Consider the following 20,473-nt stretch of genomic DNA (forward strand, 5'->3'; position numbering starts at 1 on the left):
GGAGATTAATAATGACTTGGGGATTTGGTCTTGATGTGCGGAATGTTTCTTCGCCCTCAAATTCCGGTATGTGGTGTTTGATATATAAACCGATGGGGTTCATTGACGTTTTGGTGGTGGTCGGTATGATGTAAGCCTTGGTTACCTTTTGGTCTCGTCCCAGAGTCTTGTCCCGGTCAAAATCCACCCACCAAGACTTGAACTTCCGTCCCGCCTGAAGATTATCGACCTTCGCTCTACCCTCAGATTGGCAGCACCGTAAGATACCATCGAGACTGCGGCTGCTGCTGCCATTGCAACAGTGGCATTATTGGTAATTACGCCTCTTCAGCTATTACACAATCATGACTTGAGCGAGGTGGAGCGTGTCCTTGCCCGTCCTCTTCCGCAAACCTCTTAGCGCCTCACACTCTGTCGAGCTGCGCCTCGTTGACTCTCCAAACCCGCCGCTCATTCACCCATTAAGTCACTTGCGAATACGCTCCGGGCAACGTTCTGCGACCCCTGCGGACATCAAGTCCATCAACTACCTTTGATTCTACGCATATTGTTATTGTCTCTGTCAAGCCAATATTGCTGGGTTGTCCTCTCTATAACAGATCCTTCCCCCAAGTTACCCCGCCGCGCGAGAGCTGTCCGCAGGCTGCGAACCCTGGGCGCTTCCCAGTGGCTGATCAACCAAGATGCCTGAAGCAAATCTGCCTGCGTTCGTGTCCCTGTGTACTCATTATTGCGAGGAGATGCTAACTGCGAGGGTACAGAGAGCCTAATCTGCGAGTCACAAGTATGGCTCTATTACTCCCAGATTGCCCATCCGTCCCATGAAACTAACCTTTTCCAGTCATTGCGGCTGATGGCCTGTATAAAAGAGATGTGTTCAGTGAGTGTCGATAATATACCGAACAGCAAAGATGTGGTTACTGAGAACATTCAGGATTCCCCGACCCCTTTGCCGTCGCAACCATTTCGGGAGAACAAACAAAGACAACTTCGGTCATCAGGAAAACATTGAATCCCTACTGGAATGAAGTCTTTGATATGTGGGTAACAAGCGGTCATTGACTGTGGGGACGCAATATTGACTACTGGGCAGGAGAGTCACAGAGGATAGCATACTGGCGATCCAAATCTTCGACCAAAAGAAGTTCAAGAAGAAGGACCAAGGCTTCCTTGGTGTCATCAATATCCGGATCGGCGATGTCATCGACCTGGAGATGGGGGGCGACGGTATACCCAGTATCTTCTACCGTGTTGAAATACACACTAACCCGTGATTAGAGATGCTTACGAGGGATCTTAAGAAGTCCACTGACAACCTCGTCGTCCATGGCAAGTTGATCGTGAATTTGTCCACCAATCTTTCCAGCCCTCCTCCTCAGCAAAATCGACCACCCCCAAGCACCGCTTCTAGTGTAAATGGCTCCAACCCATATGCCGGAAGCAGCACCAACGTCAACCAGCCATTGCCCATTCGGTCCAGAAGCCCGGCGACGCGAACTGCTACTTCTGGCTCCGGAGATGCGAGATCATCCAACACGGCAGTCAATGGAAGTAGTACCCCCCAACCAAACGGTGCCGGTGCCGGGAGATCTGGAGGCTTCAGCTCTTTTGAAGACAGTCAAGGCCGTTTGCCAGCTGGATGGGAGCGGAGAGAAGACAACCTGGGCCGCACTTATTATGTTGATCATAACACTAGAACCACGACCTGGACTAGGCCTTCCAACCACATGAGCGAGACCGAAGCACGTAACCGCGTGGAGGCCAACATGCAGATGGAACGTACACGACACCAAAACCGTATGCTTCCAGAGGATCGTACGGGAGCCAACTCCCCGAACTTGCAGGAATCCCGTGGCTCACCTCAGCAACCGAATGCGGTGTCCATGATGGCTACAGGGGCAACAACCGCCGGGACTGGCGAACTTCCTGCTGGTTGGGAACAAAGGCACACTCCCGAAGGGCGAGCTTATTTTGTTGACCACAATACTCGAACCACAACCTGGGTGGATCCTAGAAGACAGCAGTATATTAGGATGTACGGCAATAACCCGTCTGGGAACAACACCACCATCCAACAGCAGCCGGTCTCGCAATTGGGACCATTGCCTAGTGGGTGGGAAATGCGCTTGACCAACACCGCGCGGGTATATTTCGTGGACCACAACACCAAGACCACGACCTGGGATGATCCAAGACTGCCCTCTTCCTTGGATCAGGGCGTGCCGCAATATAAGCGTGACTTCAGGCGGAAGCTGATCTACTTCCGTTCGCAACCTGCATTGAGGATCCTTTCCGGTCAATGCCACATCAAAGTCCGCCGTGGCGCCATTTTTGAGGACTCGTATGCTGAAATCATGCGCCAAAGCGCAACCGACCTCAAAAAACGACTAATGATCAAGTTTGATGGGGAAGACGGTCTGGATTATGGTGGTCTTTCTCGGTAAGAAACCTTTTTAGATCGTTGTCCTTCACATTGCTAACACTTGACTAGCGAGTTCTTCTTCCTCCTTTCACATGAAATGTTCAATCCATTCTACTGTCTATTCGAATACTCAGCACACGACAATTATACACTACAAATCAATCCTCACTCCGGTATCAACCCAGAGCACTTGAACTACTTCAAATTCATTGGGCGAGTGGTTGGTCTTGCGATCTTCCATCGTCGATTCCTAGATTCCTTCTTCATTGGAGCATTTTACAAGATGATGCTGAGAAAGAAAGTCACCATCAACGACATGGAGGGTGTTGACGAAGAATATCACAAGAACTTGACATGGATGCTTGAAAACGACATCACCGACGTTCTCGATCAGACCTTTTCAATTGAGGACGAACAATTTGGCGAAACAAAGACAATTGACCTGAAACCCGGTGGTCGAGACATTGCGGTCACTAACGAAAACAAGAGAGAATATGTCGAGTGAGTGTCAATTCCACTTTCCCGACTAAAAGGTAATATTCTAACCTTCATCTAGGCTTCTCACCGAGTGGAAAATCCAGAAGCGGGTTGAAGAACAATTCAATGCCTTCATCACTGGTTTTAATGAACTCATCCCCGCTGACCTTGTGAATGTCTTCGACGAGCGCGAACTCGAGCTTTTGATTGGCGGTATCGCCGACATTGACGTGGATGATTGGAAGAAACACACCGACTATCGCGGATACCAAGAGCAAGATGAGGTGATCCAGAACTTCTGGAAGGTAATCCGGTCATGGGACGCGGAGCAGAAATCTCGCCTGCTCCAATTCGCTACAGGCACAAGTCGAATTCCTGTCAATGGATTCAAGGATTTGCAGGGCAGCGATGGCCCTAGAAGATTTACGATCGAGAAGGCGGGTGAGATCAACGCGTTGCCGAAGAGTCATACTTGGTATGTTTAGCCCTCTATTCTCGTCTCTCAGACTCGTGGATCAATCTGCTGACCAAAATACAGCTTCAACCGCCTCGATCTCCCACCATACAAGACATATGATGCCCTCCAAAGCAAACTATCCACCGCCGTGGAGGAAACGCTGGGCTTTGGCCAAGAGTAAATGGAATCATCGTTGTCCCACGTCGGCCAGCATTGCTGCTGTCGATCCGAAAAACAAGATGAAACGAGCAGTGGCTGGCTATACACATGGCCTGTTTGGCCGTTTATGGTTATTACGGAATCACAACGAAGCTAGAATATCAGGTGTGGCTGTGGGATGTGAAGACTTTTCTTTGCAATCCAGTGAACAGTGGGCCGAATTGGATGGGAGGCAAGTGTGGTTTCTTGGTCGAGCAATCCGCTTGGACTGGTAGAAAGAAGGTGGCTGAAGCCATTGTTTTGGACCTCCCTTCGTGCAATCTGCGCTTGTACAGGTCTCTGCGGTCTCCAGATCGCGAGTGATGAGTCGCGAAGAGCAAAAGAGGTGTCCTTGTCTACTGTCGTCTCTTGGTTGGGGCTCGGTAACGTGTGAGTTGGAGTCTGTCAGACAGAATTGTCAAGCAGGAGGTTGGAAGCTGGCGCATCGAGGTTGTGAATAACTAGCAGGAAACGAGGGCGAGGGGGTCTAAAATTGCTTGAGCCTCTATAAATTCATTCCATCGACATCTGCACAGTTTCATAAGTTTGATGCCACTAGGCATACGAGGTCATCATGCGGCAAAAGGACCCGGTCAGCTCTTCACACATGTATATCCATTTGAGTCACGCGATGCTTCGAGAAAGCAGTGGTTCCATATTCGTGGGCTTTTACGCCTGATACACGCCTGTTCGCAGCCTTGGATCCTAGCCCCTTTCTAAGGCCACACCCACCCGTTTGCAGTATAGGGCGGCGGTTGGTCCTCGGCGGCTTCCTCGGGTTCTTGCAGTGAGTCAGCCTCACTGTTCAATGACGGGTCAGGAAGCGCTTCCTCGGCTCGCTCAGCTTGCACGGTGTGAGCCGGTAGAGAAAGAGTGATTGTGCTGGCGTTCTTTTGATCCTTGTCGTCATTTGATGCCTCAGGGGGGAGGTATGAACTGGAGTGTCCCTGTGATGATGATGATGATGATGATGATGATGATGATGCATCGGCGTGCGCCTGCGCTGGCGATGATTCTCTGTCTTGCCTCATCTTCCCCTTCAGGGTGGACTCGACTTCATCATCGGGGGTTGATTTATTTGGCGGGTTGGCGCTGGTGTCGCCCCATCTTCGCAAACTTGAGAGCTCGTAATCGCCCGGATCTGCTTCTGATGACTCGGGCGAGCTCTGGGGCATCAAGTCACCACCATCCTCGGCGACCAGGACCGTCTCGCCGCTAATGAGCTCAGGCACCTGCTTGACGAAGGAGCGGCCTTTGCGTTTGATGGCTGCTTCGCCTTCTCGATCGAGTGATTGTCTGCGGTGCTCCTTAATTGCATCCTGGACATTCCAGACACACATCACCTTGTGGTATTCTTCCACGCTGGCGTCAAATCCATACTCGTCACGCATCCTCTGTTCAGTGTCTTGATAACTCAGCTTTTCCACCAGCAGGTGTTCAAGGACAACCGCTCTCAATGTGCACCATTTTGTTATGTGCTCCTCTGACAAGCGAGGGAGCGCCCGTGACAACGATGTGAGGTCCTCTGCCTTTTCTGCATTGGTCCGGGTGAATCGCATGCGGCCGCCTTCGATATTATCGCGAGAGTTGAGTTGCGTAGGCGGAGGGACCCGCTCACAACGTCCTCTCATCTCCAAAAGGAACTCCCTGGTGTACCTCCAGTAGCCTCTCTTGGAGTCGTAGACTGCGTCGCCGCTCGGCGCAGCGGACTCGGACATGTAGCTCCGATAGTTGATGGTGTCAAGATGCCTGACGAACTGCGGGAGATCTGCATCTGGATCGTCTTTGACGGCTTCATCGCCACGCATCTCCCTGCGTGACATCCTCATCAATTTCAGCCGTCTCCGGTTGTACTCTTCCAAGTCTGCCCGACGCGACGCAGCGTTTCGCGCTCTTGCTTCAATCATCTTCTGGTTCCAGTGGTATCGGGTCGTGCCTCCGATTTGCCTGGGCAAGCCTTTGTTGCACCAGAGACAGATTCTCCTTTTGTCTTTGTCGTCTGCGTCAAGAGGCTGCTTACAGTCTTGACCATGGCACTCGGTTTCGGCGGACGACACAGCCTCCCAGTTTTGGGCATCTTTACACTCAATGCAGAGCCACCCGTCGTCCTTGAGCGTACAAACGCAGTAATCTCTCGTACTGCCTTCAGGGTCGTACCACTTTCTCTTCGACGTTGGCTTCGACTCCGAAGGGCTAGCAAGCGGGAAGCGTTGCGTTCTGCTTGGGTTTCCCGAATTCCAGCAATCTTTGCAGAGGTGCCGGACCCTGTTCTGGAATGTATTCTCGTGGCCTCGGGCGAAAGAGGAACGGACAATGCAAGCGTCGCAAATGGGTCTCGAGCAATACCGGCAAGGCTTGGGTTCGGGACCTTTTGTGTGGATGAGGGAAGAGCATTCGAAAGGCGACCGGTCCTTGAGGCGTTGCCAGTAAGGTGTCGCATGTTGGCCAATGTTCAGTTCCGGACGTACACAATGAGAGTCCTGTGGCATGGACGTTGTGTCGGACATTTCGAACCCGTGAAGCACACATCGTAGGGTAACGTTCAGTCGAGCCAGGGCGATGAGATCGCCCACAGGAAGATTTTGGCTCAAGGCGCAGGCAATTGGCCATAATGAGAGCAGTGACTCCAGACTGGGGGAGGGAGTCCGTTCCGCTGCAGCCATGGTTTGTACGGGTGAAGAGGGAACTGGTATACTTGGGACGCCTTACGCTCGCTCCGAGAGACCGTCTTGGTGGTCGTGGGCCATTTACGTTGTATTTGGTGCCTCTGTCATGTTGTCTCGCAGGAAGCTACGAGAGCAGCAGAACTGTCCAGGTACTCTACGAAGCTCAGCAGCAGAGGGGATAATATTACACATGACGAAGCGTGGCGGAATGTGCCTTGGATTTCCCGAATGGATGAGATTGTGGTTGGCTAACCAGCGACGAGGCTGCACCAGGCTGAGGTTCTGCCTCACCCAATGAATTGCGAGCGAGCCAAGTCCATAATTAATTTGTTTCTCTCGCAAGCCACGACGATGATAGAGAGAGACTGTGGACGCAAACTGACCTTCCCACACACCACCTACGCAGTCGCTGTCCGGGTACCACCGCCTGTTCCCTTTTCTCCTGGATCGATATCATCTCGTGCCTGCGACTGTGCTGCCTGAGCGCCTCTCGCCATGTCCCTCCAAACCTACATTGACAGTATGTGACTGCCACCCCCACCCACCCACATTCCCACTTCTTCCACTGATCCTTCTCCGTTATAGAAAAGGTGCTGGTCATTACCGTCGACGGGCGGACTCTTGTCGGAACCCTGCTCTCTTGCGATCAAGTCACCAACATTGTTCTGAATGAGACTGTCGAGCGTATCATTCGTCCAGCAGATGACCCCGAACCGAGCTCCCAGGTCAGCCATGGCCTGTACCTGGTAAGAGGCGACAACATCACGATCGTGGGGCTCGTGGACGAGGAATTGGACAAGAGCATCGACTGGGACAAAGTCAGAGGCGACGTTATTGGGACTACAAAACACGTGTGATGTTTGAGATCGGAAGTTCTTGGAAAAAAGCCACAGCTCGAATTGACCTCGCAATATTATCGCCCGTACCAGGCCAGATCACAGAGTGGAAGTCGCCTCAGAGCCTACCTCCCGCCACGAGGACTGAGTTCGCCAATGCACGATCCGTCCACAGCCCAGAATGAAAAACGTGTTGGAGGGCTGAACTGGGGACACGAGTGTGTGAAGACCATGCTTGCCATCGCACAATGGAGCATCAACCAGCAATGCAACGAAGGCATACTCGCTTTCTCCACCTCGGCCTCAACGAACCGCCACCTCGGGCAGCATTTTGTCAAGTGTGTCGTTGTATCAGCCTTCATCTTACACATGTCCCTCGGAAACGATCACCCGAGTCAAACTCAGTGGTCTTGTCTTGCTCCGGCAGCTCAACATCCACATCTCTAGTGAAAGAAACCCCCCCCCCCCCCGAGGAAGTCCGCGTTCCTCACGCGTCTGGCTTGTTCAATCTGTGGACTCGGGAATTCAATCTTCTACAATCATCACTTCAATTGCTCTTTGGTCTACCACGTACAGTCTTACAGACATCAAGCTTAATTTTGAATTCATTTGTGGATCACAGCCACTACAATGCGCCGACCACTCTGAACCGGCGATCAATAAGTGAAGCGGAATGCTGGGTGGTCGTCTCCAAGGTTGTTCTTTTCGTCCTCTGGCAAATTGTACCTGTCATCACGGCCGCCATGGTCTCTAAGTTTGTTCTCTCTTCTGATATAGAAGAGAAAAATGACGGAAGAGATAACGCATAGCCAGATCAGACCCAGTCCTAAGCCATATCCGAGCGGGTATTCGGGTGCCTGGGTTGTGATAAACATGTTGCTAGCTGATTGTCAGTCACGATTCTCACAGCATTGTGTCGGCTCACTCACGAAGCAACGATACCGCCGCAGTTACCGAATCCAATCATCATTGCGGAACTCACACTACGCTTGTAGTGGCCGGCAACGTTGTTACTCACCCACACAAGAGTAACTGGCTGAGCAATATATCCGCCACCAATCACGGCATACAGGGCGAAATACCTGACTCCGACGCTCACGCTAGTTTGCCATTATCAGCAAAAGGTCTCTCAAGGTTGAAATGGGTTTGGAGGAGGATTACTGTGGCGGCTCAGGGTCTACTTACTGGTGCATGTTCAATAGGATTGCATAGCCGATGGTTGCGATGAGACAGCCACCCAAGATGAATCCAAAGCGATGATGAAGCTTGTCGCTTGCCACGGCACAGGTCAAAGCACAGATGGTGGCAAAGACGAAGATAGGGATAGACATGACCTGCGCTCGTATTGAGGTCCATCCGAGTTGTTTGAGAATGGTCGGAGTAAAGAACGCGCCACTGTAGCCAGTGGTGACAATACCGAGATACATTGCGATGCTGGCTCAAGTCAGTCGCCCCTTTCCAGGCACAAGGAATGCGTTCAGAACATGACTGACCCTAGATAGATCTTGACGTCGCTAAAGATGCGTTTGGCAGCCTTCTTGTTCCAATGACTCATGTTGGCACCTTCAGCATCCATGGCCAGTCGACGAATAAGGAGTTCACGCTCGTCAGACTTGAGGAACTTTGCAGTCTCGGGCCAGTCTGGAACGATCCAGTATGAAGCGACGGCGACCACCACCGTGAAGAGGCCTTCGATGATGAAGATCCATCTCCAACCACCGTATCCAGCAATCCCGTCCATGTGAGCAATTGCGTACGCGAGGAGGCCACTGAAAGCGCCGGCAATGATGGCGGCAGAAAAGAACAGGTTGAATCTCCATTGCAACTCGTGGCGCTTATAGAACCTGTTGTCTATCAGCACAGTTGTGGACGCACGCGTCTTGACGCGACAAAGGCGAAGACTTACATGGAGATCAAATAGAGGCACCCGGGAAAGAAGCCAGCTTCAAAGACACCTATGATGACTCGACAGACCACAAGCCCGGCAAAGGATTGAGTGACCCCTTGACAGATGGTGATGACTCCCCAACCAAGCATTATGGACGAGATGAAGATGGAAGGGCGCACTCGTTTCAGGACGAGGTTGCTCGGAACTTCCAGAAGAATGTAAGGGATGAAGAAGGTGAACAGCGCGATGTTATAGTCCTGGCCGCTCATGTTGAGATCTTTCTCCAAACCCTGGATGCGAGCATTGCCGATGTTGATACTGGGGGACCAGAGTTTGTCAACGGACGGATCATTGCGAGGGACTTTGGAACCACACATACCGGTCGATAAAGGCGCAGAGAAAGAGGACGAAGAGGATCGGAACAAGGTTGAGGTCGGTCTTGAGGAGCACCTTCTTCTCAAGCTCCCGATCAATCTCCTGGGCCTCGCCCTTGATACTCAGGCTGATGACTTCGTGCATCTCTTGTGTGACAGGAACGTCCTCGATTTCGGCTTTGTCGATGACCTTTGCAGCCATGGTGACGGGATGCTCGCCGGCTTAAAGAGGCAGAAAGGAGGATGAGGGGAGGGAATCAGCGAGCAACTTGAGATCAGAAAGGGAAGATTGTCGCAAAAGCTAAGTCTTGAAGCTCGAGCTGGTCCAGATGTCAACGGGGAGCAGGTCGCGGTTTTATCACATTTCCCCATCTACACGTTCTCCCATGTTGGCGATTGACAAGGCCCTGGATGCGCTAGCAGACTGAATATCAATACCGAACCACAGTACCGAGTCGATTCCGCCTCCGTGGCGTCCATTCAATCTTCCCCAGACCTGGGGTTGCATGGGGGTTATGAGGTAAGGAAGCCACATTTGGTTCTTTTTGGGTATCAATGACACCCTCTCCGCATATCACAAAGACTTGGCCTTTTCCAAGTGCTCACTAAAGACGAGCAGTGTTTGGTTGGATTCCGAGTACGAGTCATCTCGTAGAGAATGGAGCGATGGAACGATGGAACTGGACGTCGTCGCCAAGGGCATAGAGCGTTTTGCTTGTCCCAACTCTTCTGCTCGGTACGGCCACACCAATTGTCGATCGTCTGTCATGAAGAAAAAGTCTGGATGGCAGCGGTGCCAGTCCAAGTCTGGCAAAGACTGGGGTACTCGCCCCGGGCTTGTTCTATCCCACATACCACCAAAGTGCTCTGGCCAGGTTATCGGTCCGGGACCCATTGTCCGCCCTTTGCCAGCAAGGGGCAAGCGGTTCTCGGCGCCAAATTCAGGCACATCCTGACTTGGGCTCATTTGGTTTGAAGCCGGGGTCAAACCGGGGTCGTTCTGGGCAAGCGGACACAGGGTCTTGCTAGAGGCTGGGGGAACAAATTGAGTGCGGAATTTGCCACGAGGCGCAACGGACCAAAGCCGCACCATGATCCAGATGCCCTTTCAGCCCATCAAGCTACGCCTCATTTGGCCAATTGCTCTCTTCCCACCCTAAACACACTTCGGACTGACCGGAGACAGTCCCGAGCACAAGAAGCTGACAGTGTTGAAGCTTATACAAGGCATGGACAGGTTTCTCGGGCCTGTGCAGAAACTCGAACCGTGGATCTCAGTGAGAATGCAGGGTTCCGATCATCTGCTGCCACCCGAATCATTGGGCTGGAAAGACAGGAGGAAGCCGCCCTGTAAGGACTGAAAGGCGACCGGGCAAGTTCTCCTCCTTGGAAAAAGCAGCATCGTTATCATTGGAGGAATCCGAGACAGAAGACTCAGCAAATACGAAAGGATCCAACGCAGGGGAGAATCGGACACTATTTGCGGTTCATTGTGCGACCAAGAAGCCAGCCTTGAGTACTGGGCTTTCCCTCTGATGATGTTATGGATTTGGAATGGCGTTTGCTAAAAACAAATTTGGTGTTACCACGTTCCAATATGACTGCAGCCCGGTCCAGAATGAGGTCCATCTCAGACCGAAACATGCTGCCGGAATTGCCTTTTCCAGAAGTAGCACACCTACACGCAAAATGGTCAATCAGCTTTGCGCTCTCTCCTGGCGTCTCCAGGGCTTCTCGCTATCGAATAATGGGTAGTGAACACCCCCAGACGATGGCTTTTTTTGCAAATCCAGACCTGACGTACGTCGGAAACGGGGTCTCGAGCACTTTTGCAGCATGATCCGATGCATTCAACGCTCCGTCCGCTAGTCTGCCTGCCTCAGGTCTCGACCTTGAGCCTTGCGACGCGGATTCCCTGTCCAACTGAGACAAGCGGTTTTCGCCAAACAGCGGAATCATTCCCCTCTACTCGGTACGAGGTATGTATACCACGTTCAGAAGTGTTGACGTCCTGCATTATTGGCCAGGCTATTTCGCCCTCGCACGTGTCCTCCACAGTCTTCTACTAGTGTTTAAGGAGTAACGGAGATTCTGGTAGAGCCAGGCAGCGCCAGGCACTACGTACATACGTGCCTGGTAGCGAGAGTAGTTGATCACGTCCCTGAGCTCACATGTGAATCAGGGGAATCCTGTGAATTGTCGAACGAGTTAAAGTCAGTCTCATATTGGCGCGGAGAGGGGGGAGAGAGGATCGTGTGTATGTGCCATAGGTAGGTGGGTATGATTAGGGATGAGAGTCGCAGTTGGGCGGGCAGGTGGTAATCGTCTTTCTTTGCACGTTTATTGTGGGAATCCCCATGGACCCCATTTATATATACACTGGACCGATGTGGGCGATTTGGGCGATGCATATCTGTCAATGTCTGGTTTGAGATATCGCGGATTGGTTTGTTCTATATCTATCTATCCAACTATATACCCGACCGAGTAACACCGTCCGTCCACCTCGTCTGATCGTCTTATCTATCTATCTGTCTATAATAGATCACTCACTCCCTTTCTCCTTTCACCGGCACTTGGCCAACAACCCCTCCCACGGCCTCAGCGGGATCTGGCCCTCGCGCGGTTTCCGCGGCTGGCCCGACGTGTACGTCCCGCAGACCCAGGAGTCTACTTTGGTTGTCGTCGGTACCGTCCATTCGACGTGTTTACCGGAAAAGTTGAGCACCACGAGCCAGCGATCCGAACCCGTGGCGCTGGTCCGAAGGTAGGCCAGGACGTCCGGGTCCGAGGGCGAGAGTTCCTCGTAGTCGCCGTAGACGAAGGCGGCGGCGTGGGTTTTGCGCTCGCGGATGCCGCGTTGCCAGAACTGCCATGTTGACAGTTCTTCGTCTTCACCTTCGCCTTCTTCTTCTTCGTCGTCTTGGTTGTTCGGCTTGTGCTTGTTGGACCAAGACGACGCCTTCATTTGGTCTTCGGCGTTGATGCCGTTCTTGTAGCCGTCCATGACTCGCATCCACGGCTTCACTCCAGAGCGGCAGAAGCCCGCGTTGTCCGAGCGATCCCATTGGAAGGGCGTGCGCGCGTGGTCGCGAGCTTTGAGGTGAATGATGTTGCGGGCCTGTTCGAGCTTCGCCGCGTCGTGCTTGTAGATCTGCTGGCACTTCCGCCAGTAGTTGATGGTCTCAATGTCCTTGTACTCCTCGTCAATGTCCCAGTTGCGCGGGGCGTTGCGCATCCCAATCTCCTCGCCCTGGTACACGAACAATGTGCCGCCCAGGGTCGTCTGCATCAAGGCCAGCAGCTTGGCGCCCTTGTCGCGCAGGCCGTCGCTGTCGTCCGTGTACCGCGTCACGCTGCGCGGGTTGTCGTGGTTCTCGATGAAGACCGTGTTCCACCCGTCCCGCTCGATCATGCACCGCTGCCACCGCGTGATGATGGACTTGAGTTCCTTGACGTCCCACGGCTTCAGCGCCATCCGCACGTTGGGCTTGTCAATGTCCACCACGTCGAAAATGAAGATCATGTTCAACTCGCCCGCGTCTGCGCCGACGGTGCGGAGGATCTCGTCTTCGTCGGACACGCCCGGCATTTCACCAACCGTGATGGTGTCGTATTTCGAGAGCACCTCCCGGTGCATCTCGCCGAGGTATTCGTGCAGTTTGGGCCCGTTGACGAAGAACTGCGTCCCCGGCTGGTACTTGTGCGTCAGGGGATCCAGCACCACGGGCGCGTCCGGGTACGTGGGCACCTTGCTGATCATGTTGATGACGTCTTGTCTGAAGCCCGCGACGCCGCGGTCCAGCCAGAACCGCATCACGTCCCACACGGCCTCGCGCACGTCTGGGTTTTCCCAGTTTAGGTCGGGCTGGTCCGGCGTGAAGATGGACAGGTAGTATTCCCCCGTGCCCGTGTCGTAGGTCCACGCCGAGTTCGCTTCCCCGAGGATCTGGGCCCAGTTGTTGGGCGGTTCGGGCACGCCGGCATCGCTGACCGACCTGGGCGGCTTCCAGATGTACCAGTCTCTCTTGGGGTTCGTCCTCGACGAGCGCGACTCCAAAAACCACGGATGCATGTTGGACGTGTGGTTGACCACGAGGTCCATCATGAGCTTCATGTCCCTCTTCTTCAGCTCGGCGATCAGAGTGTCCACGTCGTCGAGGGAGCCGTAGATGGGGTCAATGGCTTTGTAATCGGCAATGTCGTAGCCCATGTCGGCCTGCGGGGACTTGTAGATGGGCGACGTCCACACAATGTCAATGCCCAGCTCTTTCAAGTAGTCCAGGCGGGATGTGATGCCCTTGACGTCGCCCCAGCCGTCGCCGTTGCTGTCTTGAAACGACGACGGGTAGATCTGGTAGATGACGGCTTCTTTCCACCATTTTGGTGTCGCGTAGGTCGATGGTGTCCCGGGCATTCTGGGGGTTCAAAGTCGTCACAAAATACACAAAGAATAAAAGGAGGGTATTTGGATCTGCTCAATATTTTATCACCACATATTACCTATTCCAGTGCGTACTCCTTATTGTCTGAGATGCCATTTATTTTCCCCAATCGATTTCCAGCGAAAGAATCTCCGACTGATGTCGTCATGGTCTGATTGGGAAGTCGAGCCGTTGATCAGATTCGGTATTTACTGGTCTCACATTATTCGCTGGCATGGAGGGACAGATTCGATTCGCTGTTGCTGCTCTTGTTCCGCATGAGCATCGGTGTGGGCGGGTATCCTGTCACTCCGTCTGTGCATGCTCGACTCTCTGTAGGATGTAAAGAGTAATTTTTGTGGGTGTCAAACTGCGCCCTCACCTCTTTTCGACTCACCAACCTGCGGCGATTGTAACCTCTTGATTGAGGATACGTCACAGGAAAGTCCAAGGGGTTTACAGAATACTGCCGTGATGGTCAAAGAAACTGAGAGTAAGTTCAAACTTGCAGTCCTTCAATGGCTGATGGAGCCTCCAAATACTCATTGAACAACCAGCATCAAGCCGGAACGCCCACCCAAGCAGACCGAGTTCCTTGACACAAAAGGGCGCGATGGGCAACCTCTCCAGCCCTGGCAGCCCTGGGACTGACAGACTAAATAACGAATCGGCTCCCGACAAGCACCAAGACTGTGAAAGCCGCCCCGGAAACAACGACGGAATTTGCTCCGTACTGCCCGCCTCTGACATCTACTACTTCGCACATGGTGGTGACGGGCATCTTAATAGGGACATCATCCACTGAACAAAGAGGAGATTTGATCTCCAACAAGCACTGTGTGATCGAATAACTTCAAACTGGGCAGAAAAGACAAAGAAACAGACAATCAACATGGCATCTCTCAAATCATGGTTCCCAATCCCAAAGTCGAGCCATTTCTCTTTGGCCAATTTGCCCTTTGGCATCATTTCTACAACATCCAAAGCTACTCCACGACCAGCTGTGGCCATTGGAGATCATTGCTTGGACCTACAGGAATTTGCAGCTTCGGGGGCCTTTTCATCGCTCGGGTTTGACGTTTCGTGTTTTTCTAAGCCGACCCTCAATGACTTTGCGGCCTTGGGAAGACCGGTTCATCGCTCAGTTAGAAAATACCTGCAAGATGTCTTCGCCGAGAACACATCTCTGGCGGACGTCTTACAAAGCAACAAACCCCTGCAAGAAAAATGCCTAATCCCCAAGGAGCAAGTCAAGATGCATATGCCGATGCAGATTGGTGATTATACGGACTTCTACGCCGGCAAGAACCATGCTTTCAACGTTGGATGCCTGTTTCGAGGACCTGACAACGCACTGCAACCCAACTATACGCATTTGCCAGTGGGTTACCATGGAAGGGCGTCGTCGGTGGTCATCTCAGGTACACCGATTACGAGGCCCAATGGTCAGATCCTGGAAAACCCCGCCGCAACACCCAAGAAACCGATATTCACCCCTTGCCGGCGACTCGACATCGAACTTGAACTCGGCGCTTTTCTGTGCAAAGGGAACAAGATGGGCACCAACATTCCCATCTCTGAGGCTGCAGATCATATCTTTGGATTCGTGCTGCTGAATGACTGGTCCGCCCGAGATATCCAAGCATGGGAATACGTTCCGTTAGGACCATTCTTGGCTAAGAACTTTGGCTCCACCATCAGCCCGTGGGTGGTGTTGACCGACGCATTGGAGCCGTTTCGATGCAAGGGCATCCCGAACGAGACGGATCTGCTGCCCTACCTACAGGAGAAGGAGGAGAAGAATGTGTATGACATTCGATTGCAGGTCGACATCACGCGTAAGTCTGACACACCATAAGCGCCGTTCTCCAAGCATGTTTGACGACTAACATAAAGATATGCAATAGCCGAGAGCGGTTCGACGACTACAATTTTGAATTCTAACGGCCGCAATCTACTCTTCTCATTTCCGCAGATGCTGGCTCACCACTCAATCGGTGGATGCCCCATGGCGGTTGGTGACCTCCTGGGATCGGGCACAATCAGCGGTACGGAGCCAGGCACGGAAGGAAGTATGCTCGAAATCACCAAGGGCGGGAAAGAAAGCGTCAAGTTGAACGGAGGAGTGGAGCGGAAGTTCTTGGACGATGGAGACACAATTACAATGTACGGCGTCTGCGGCACCGAGGAGTCTGGACTTGTAGGCTTCGGAGAGTGTTCGGGCAAGATCCTGCCTGCCCCTAAGATCTGAGTCGGCACGTTAATTGTACTGCATGTACCTGATGGATAGACGGAGAAGGAGTGAACCAAAAAGTATCAGACGAGCTCGCACTTGCGCAATTCCGCACCTGGCCGTAGAGAACTTACCGCATCTGGGGGGTATTTACATAGTAACCAATCATAATAGAGGGATTCAAGATTAGGTCACAATTAGAAGAATCTGCACCAATTGGATGCGGGTCGTTAGGCTGATAATTACTTCATTCCCCGGATTCTCGCCGTATTCGATCTTCTCCTCTTCGACCCCGTTGTCTCCCGCGCTATTGGCCACTTGAGATGGGGGTGATGTTCCAAACAATGACGATGAAGCGGCCTCGTTCCGCTCATGGATGCCTTTACGAGGCCGTCGACTTCTCCACCTCCACTACTGAGTGCGGATGATAGGCACCCCTCCAACCGTAGGACCCCTTCGTGAGACACCTGCCACTGCACGCCCTCTACCGCAGGTAAGCGTTGAACGAGAGGGGATTTTCTGTCCGAGATTCGTCCAGTACGTCTCCTCAACTACGATTGTTGTGGGCGGTGTGCCAAAAGGATATAATTGAGAAAGACCAGCCTCTGCATTCTCAAGGAATCCGACTCCATCTCTCAATTCTCAGTTCTATCAGCAGCGTTCACTTGTCTTCTCAACCGGCAGGCTGTGCCCTCTATTAGCACGCCGACTCGATATCTTTCTTTTTCTGCCTCGAGGGCTGACGGCCTTGACTGTCTGTGCGTCCTATATCATATATTGAATGAAACGGCCATCACAACAACGTTGAGCGAGTTCTGTTTGCCCGGGGACACATTCCCAAAGCGACCACCAAGATGACTGTTATCATATCTCCTGCAACTCTCTCCTTTGTCTTCCTCGCTCTGGGATACTTCCTGATCCGCTATCTGAATTCAACCGACCAGCCCAAAATCAAGGGCCTACCTGAAATCCCAGGTGTGCCACTGTTTGGAAACCTGCTACAACTGGGCGAGGACCACGCTCGTGTCACGGCTCGATGGGCGAAGAAATATGGCTGGCCCGTCTTCCAGACCCGCTTGGGCAACCGCCGCATCATCTTTGCCAACACGTTCGACTCGGTCAAACACTTCTGGATCACCAACCAGTCGGCTCTCATCTCCCGACCTACGCTGTACACATTCCACAGCGTGGTCTCGAGCAGCCAGGGCTTCACCATCGGAACATCGCCATGGGATGAATCCTGCAAGAGACGCCGCAAGGTGGCGGCTACGGCGTTGAACAAACCAGCCGTGCAGAGCTATATGCCTTTCATCGATTTGGAGAGTTGCGTCGCCATCAAGGACATGTACAAGGACTCGATGAATGGCACGTTGGACTTGGATCCGCGAAAGTACTTTCACCGCTTTGCTCTCAACACGAGTTTGACGTTGAACTACGGCATCCGGATCGACGGAGGAATCGATCAAGAGCTGCTCAGGGAAGGTGAGTTTCATTTTTTCGAAATATAATTTCTAGACATGAAACGGGCAAGCTGACAATCTCTCGTTCAAGTTGTCCACGTCGAACGAGTGGTGTCGAATTTCCGCAGCACATCCAATAACTGGCAAGACTATATCCCCCTGCTGCGACTGCCGTTCATCTCCCGCCAGAACAAATCAGCGGCAGAATACCGAGAGCGCCGGGACAAGTATCTCACCACTTTCCTGAACATGCTCAAGGAGCGCATCGCGAACGGGACCGACAGGCCCTGCATCACCGGCAACATCATCAAAGACCCCGAGGAGACGCTCAACGAGGCTGAACTCAAGTCCATCTGCTTGACGATGGTCTCTGCGGGCATTGACACGGTCCCCGGCAACATGATCATGGGACTCGGCTACCTGGCGTCCCCCGAGGGACAACACATTCAGAAGAGGGCTTACGAAGAGATCATGAAAGTTTATCCCGAAGATGGCGAGGCGTGGGAGAAGTGCCTCACCGAAGAAAAGGTGCCGTACATCACGGCCCTGACCAAAGAAATTCTCCGATACTTCACCGTGATCCCCATCTGCCTCCCGAGGACCAGCATCAAGGACATCCAGTACGGCGACGTGACCATCCCCGCAGGCAGCGTCTTCTACATGAACGCCTGGGCGGCCGACTATGACGAGACACACTTCAAGGATCCCGCCAAGTTCATCCCGGAGCGGTACCTCAACGACCAAGAGGGCAGCGGGACACCCCACTACGGCTACGGCGCGGGCAGCAGGATGTGCGTGGGCTCGCACCTGGCGAACCGTGAGATCTACACGGCGTTTTTGCGCATGATCGTGGCGTTCGAGTTTGTGCCCGCAAAGGACCCCAAGGACTGGCCCATCCTCGACGCCATCGAGTGTAACAGCATCCCTACCGCCCTCACCACCGAGCCCAAGCCATTCAAGGTCGGTTTCCGGGTCCGGAACAAGGAGGCCCTCGACCGATGGATCCGTGCGAGTGAGGAACGGACCAAGGATCTTTAGAGGGCAAACAAAAAAAGAAAGACTGATGCGAATTTCCCTCACCGCAGGGCCCAAAGGGGAAAACTGAATGAGTTTTCCAAGCAGATGTGCATTGTGCATTGTGGCGGCTGGGGGCAGATTTGTAAAGCCTTCCCGGCTTGGGAGGTATGATGATTCGACGACCCAGTCTGGGATTCTTTTCTAAGCATTTGAATACTTTGGTTCCAACATCTTTATTTTTTATATCATATGCACGAGCCGTGGTGTCGTCGAGGGTAAAAGGGACGAAACTTGTTCAGGGGTTGTGTTGAGCTAGCTCCAACCAAGTCCTTGCTGCTGCTGTTGTTCAGGTTGAGTCATTTCTTTCTTGGTGCTAGCCCAACAGTAACGTTGTTGTATTTCACAACTCTGACATGAAAAAGAGAGTTCTTGTACTGCATCAATTCCTGGGCTTCCGTTTTTATTTTGAGTTATCTCCTCAAAGTGGGTAGGGCACGGGAGTCCCAGAGCGTTTGCTTTGCAGGTCCTCCTCTTTCTTTCGTGGAACCAAACCTGGGAACGAAGCTTGGATCCTCTGGTAAGACTTGTTGGGAAAACTTGATGAACCTTGAGCGTAACCATACAAATAGTTGTTTTTGTGTGAGAGTGTGTTGTTTTGCACAGATAGGACGTGCGTGCATATAATTCCCCAGCATTCAAACAAACTGGAAAGGTTGCTTGCTTGGTTACGCTGTGTATTCTCTCTCTCTCTCTCTCTCCCCCCCCTCCTTTCTCTTTCTTGGGGAAACCGCTATTCTTTAGTATTATAGCCCATCGCCCTCGCAGCGACTAGGCTGAAGCTTCGCGTCCTCTCGTTCCGTCCGGCGTGGAGCACGTTGGCAAAGGGTTCCTCACCTTATCCTCCTCGGAATCCCATATTGCTCGATCCGAGCCTCGTTCGGTCAGGTCAGGTCAGGTCAGGTCAGGGGCAGAGCAACACTTTCAACGAACCGAGACGTATCATCTCACCTAGTCGGCATCGGCGGACATCACAGCAACTATTATTGGACACGAGCTCTCCCCAGAAAGCCCACACATAGCAAGGCTCCCAATAGTCGCAAACCGTCCAATCACAACGCCCGTCATGTCCAGACCGCGTCTATATGCCACGCAACAAGTCCCCTGGTGGCAACGCAACGAAACTATCCAGGTGGCGCTAGACTTCGCGGAGCAGTGGAGGAGGAACAGGATGGAAAATGCGCAGGGTAGGTTCATCTCATCTCATTTCGTCCTTGTTCACATCTCGTTGCCCAATCATGTTTCTTTCTCTGTTTTCAAGGGTCAGCCATATTTGTAACCTGTGCAACTTGTGCGCCAAAGTATGTTATTATCCCGCAAAAAGGCGCTCGGTATTGTAGTCGATTTGTGCCACCGTCCGGTTGCAACTCCGATGCCGCTGACATCAAGGTCTCTGATGGCAAACCTGATTATTGGCTGCAGCTCTGTCCTCTCACTGGTGACCTCTGGAGGTCCCGGCGTCATTCCGCTAAGCCTGAACGTTTGCGACGCGGACATATTGGAATGGTAATGGAGAGGCGGGGGATCTTTGAGGACCAAATGATGGAACGGTTGTACGAGCAAGCCGCCCGAGCCGGCCAAAGTTGCCCCCCTGCGCTCGAGGAGCATCAGAGTGCTTCAGGGCCTTGTGATTGGACGTCGCCACCTCGTGAACTGTTCGTTGCCGAGACCTTCTGGATAATTCGACACTTTCCGCAAGATACGAGCCATTGGGCCAGCTGTTGAGGAACCCGAAACCCAGACTCTTGGAAGAGAGAGGTTTGAGATATCAGGCTATTTTCGCATGCTCGAGATCGCCGGCAACGTGCTCTGGATCGGCCGTGAACACTCGAGAGCACAACAAAGTACAATGACGACGACGATCCAAAAAGTGACGATCACTGGCGTCATACGGCAGCGCATTGGCGGGCAAGAGGCCAGCCGGCTTGGGTGATTTTGTTGGAGTAGCAAAGTTTTTGCTCGGA

General features: G+C 52.7%; 7 protein-coding genes across 7 annotated transcripts; 4 read left to right on the forward strand and 3 right to left on the reverse strand.

The window, feature by feature from the left end:
• Positions 1–683: 683 nt before the first annotated feature.
• On the forward strand, positions 684–3,537 carry Z517_01165 (uncharacterized protein; the record flags this gene model as incomplete). The annotated part of the gene is made up of 9 exons (XM_013434127.1): positions 684–706; positions 762–784; positions 842–880; positions 935–1,040; positions 1,094–1,227; positions 1,279–2,440; positions 2,492–2,923; positions 2,979–3,374; positions 3,438–3,537. 9 exons carry the CDS (start codon positions 684–686, stop codon positions 3,535–3,537), a joined length of 2,415 nt encoding a protein of 804 aa, XP_013289581.1.
• Positions 3,538–4,270: 733 nt separating this feature from the next.
• On the reverse strand, positions 4,271–6,217 carry Z517_01166 (uncharacterized protein; the record flags this gene model as incomplete). The annotated part of the gene is made up of 1 exon (XM_013434128.1): positions 4,271–6,217. The coding sequence occupies one exon, from the start codon at positions 6,215–6,217 to the stop codon at positions 4,271–4,273; it is 1,947 nt and encodes a 648-aa protein (XP_013289582.1).
• A 498-nt stretch (positions 6,218–6,715) lies between these two features.
• Z517_01167 (uncharacterized protein) lies at positions 6,716–7,077 on the forward strand (the record flags this gene model as incomplete). The annotated part of the gene is made up of 2 exons (XM_013434129.1): positions 6,716–6,740; positions 6,806–7,077. 2 exons carry the CDS (start codon positions 6,716–6,718, stop codon positions 7,075–7,077), a joined length of 297 nt encoding a protein of 98 aa, XP_013289583.1.
• A 635-nt stretch (positions 7,078–7,712) lies between these two features.
• Z517_01168 (uncharacterized protein) lies at positions 7,713–9,520 on the reverse strand (the record flags this gene model as incomplete). The annotated part of the gene is made up of 6 exons (XM_013434130.1): positions 7,713–7,935; positions 7,986–8,156; positions 8,242–8,490; positions 8,550–8,900; positions 8,963–9,262; positions 9,324–9,520. 6 exons carry the CDS (start codon positions 9,518–9,520, stop codon positions 7,713–7,715), a joined length of 1,491 nt encoding a protein of 496 aa, XP_013289584.1.
• A 2,364-nt stretch (positions 9,521–11,884) lies between these two features.
• On the reverse strand, positions 11,885–13,735 carry Z517_01169 (uncharacterized protein; the record flags this gene model as incomplete). The annotated part of the gene is made up of 1 exon (XM_013434131.1): positions 11,885–13,735. One exon carries the CDS (start codon positions 13,733–13,735, stop codon positions 11,885–11,887), a length of 1,851 nt encoding a protein of 616 aa, XP_013289585.1.
• An 899-nt stretch (positions 13,736–14,634) lies between these two features.
• On the forward strand, positions 14,635–15,993 carry Z517_01170 (fumarylacetoacetase; the record flags this gene model as incomplete). The annotated part of the gene is made up of 2 exons (XM_013434132.1): positions 14,635–15,580; positions 15,650–15,993. 2 exons carry the CDS (start codon positions 14,635–14,637, stop codon positions 15,991–15,993), a joined length of 1,290 nt encoding a protein of 429 aa, XP_013289586.1.
• Positions 15,994–16,829: 836 nt separating this feature from the next.
• Z517_01171 (phenylacetate 2-hydroxylase) lies at positions 16,830–18,473 on the forward strand (the record flags this gene model as incomplete). Its single annotated transcript, XM_013434133.1, has 2 exons — positions 16,830–17,457; positions 17,527–18,473. The coding sequence occupies 2 exons, from the start codon at positions 16,830–16,832 to the stop codon at positions 18,471–18,473; spliced, it is 1,575 nt and encodes a 524-aa protein (XP_013289587.1).
• Positions 18,474–20,473: the final 2,000 nt, after the last annotated feature.

The sequence above is a fragment of the Fonsecaea pedrosoi genome (genome assembly GCF_000835455.1).
Source record: "Fonsecaea pedrosoi CBS 271.37 unplaced genomic scaffold supercont1.1, whole genome shotgun sequence".
NCBI lineage: Eukaryota > Fungi > Ascomycota > Eurotiomycetes > Chaetothyriales > Herpotrichiellaceae > Fonsecaea > Fonsecaea pedrosoi.